This window comes from Hydra viridissima, unplaced genomic scaffold, assembly GCF_058129835.1.
Source record: "Hydra viridissima isolate aposymbiotic clone 2 unplaced genomic scaffold, HvirCarnegie_v1 scaffold_7, whole genome shotgun sequence".
Taxonomy (NCBI): Eukaryota; Metazoa; Cnidaria; class Hydrozoa; order Anthoathecata; family Hydridae; genus Hydra; species Hydra viridissima.
The window spans coordinates 3,763,562-3,764,883 of NW_028324306.1; the positions used below are offsets into that span (position 1 = coordinate 3,763,562).

At 42.1% G+C, this 1,322-nt stretch overlaps 1 protein-coding gene across 1 annotated transcript; it reads left to right on the forward strand.

Annotated features, from left to right (window-relative positions):
• The first annotated feature begins 311 nt into the window (after positions 1-311).
• Positions 312-1,322, forward strand: LOC149885688 (uncharacterized). The gene has a single exon (XM_090094238.1). The coding sequence runs from the start codon at positions 312-314 to the stop codon at positions 1,320-1,322; it is 1,011 nt and encodes a 336-aa protein (XP_089950364.1).

Consider the following 1,322-nt stretch of genomic DNA (forward strand, 5'->3'; position numbering starts at 1 on the left):
ACTTCTTCGGCGATTGCGACAGCTAAAGATGTGGCTATTGATTAAGGCAAAAAGGCGCTAGAAAAGGTGTATGCCAAGACTGGAACTCCGAATCCTAAAAATGCTCCAAAAGTTGCTGCTCCGCTTGCTCAAAAAAGCAAAGACATTATTTCCGGAATGGTTGCATCAGCAGCTCCAAAGGTCAGCAGCGATTATTCCTCTCTTGGAGGGTCTCTATCCAGGAAAAACGCCATCCGAATCCAAGACCTGGTGAAAATGGGAAGCGGGATTAAGATCGTCTGAGGAAAAATTTTTTTCTTTGGTATAGAAAAATGGCAGATATTTTAAACATTACAGAAGAAATCATCGTTGATGAAGATATTGAGAGATTTGAATTTCACGAATATGAGCCGGTTAGCACCAATTTAAACACAGCCGGTGAGATAAGAATCAACATTGAGCAGCAAGATTTGTTCACGCTTCCCTATGAGGCATACCTTTTGGTTGAAGGAAGACTGACAAAAGAAGACAGTACTTCTTATGCTGATGCGGATGCGGTTACTCTTGTAAACAACGGTATCATGCACCTTTTCAGTCAGATTTCTTATCAGTTGTCAAATCAAGAGATTGAGACCATATACAGTCCAGGTCAAGCCACTACCATGTTGGGTTTCCTGAAATATTCGGTGGAGTATCAAGTGTCGGAAGGAATGAATCAGCTGTGGCAAAGAGACAGCACTGCCCTTGCCGATCTTGTAAACAACAGCGGGTTTAATCAAAGACAGGATTTTATCATTAAGCAGCCTGTTGATAAAGGCACATTTTCATTTTGCATTCCTTTGAAACACATTTTTGGTTTTTGCGAAGATTACGAAAAAGTTCTTTACGGATTCAAGCACACGATAACCCTTGTGAGAAAAAGCGACGTTGATGCGATTTTTAAGAGCGCTGAAACAGCCGCAGGAAAATTAACCTTGAGCAAACTGTCTTTGTTTATGCCTCATGTCACTCCCTCTGTTATGGCAAACAATCGTGTTTACAAACTCATTGAGTCCAAAGTGGACGTTTCGTTGTCGTTTAGATCCAGACAGCGTGACACCAGTGCCGTGCCAGTGTCCAATACGTTCAGTTGGAGGTTGAGTACTAGATCAGCCAGTGAACGACCGAGGTACATCATTGTTGGATTTCAGACCAATAAAGACGGCAGTCAAGATGTAAACCCTTCCGTATTTAACCACTGCGATTTGAAAAACATGCATGTGACCTTAAACAGCGAAAGGTATCCTGATGTGGATTATCCTGCTGTGGATTACGAGAATTTACAGGGACGCGTGCAAGTTTGA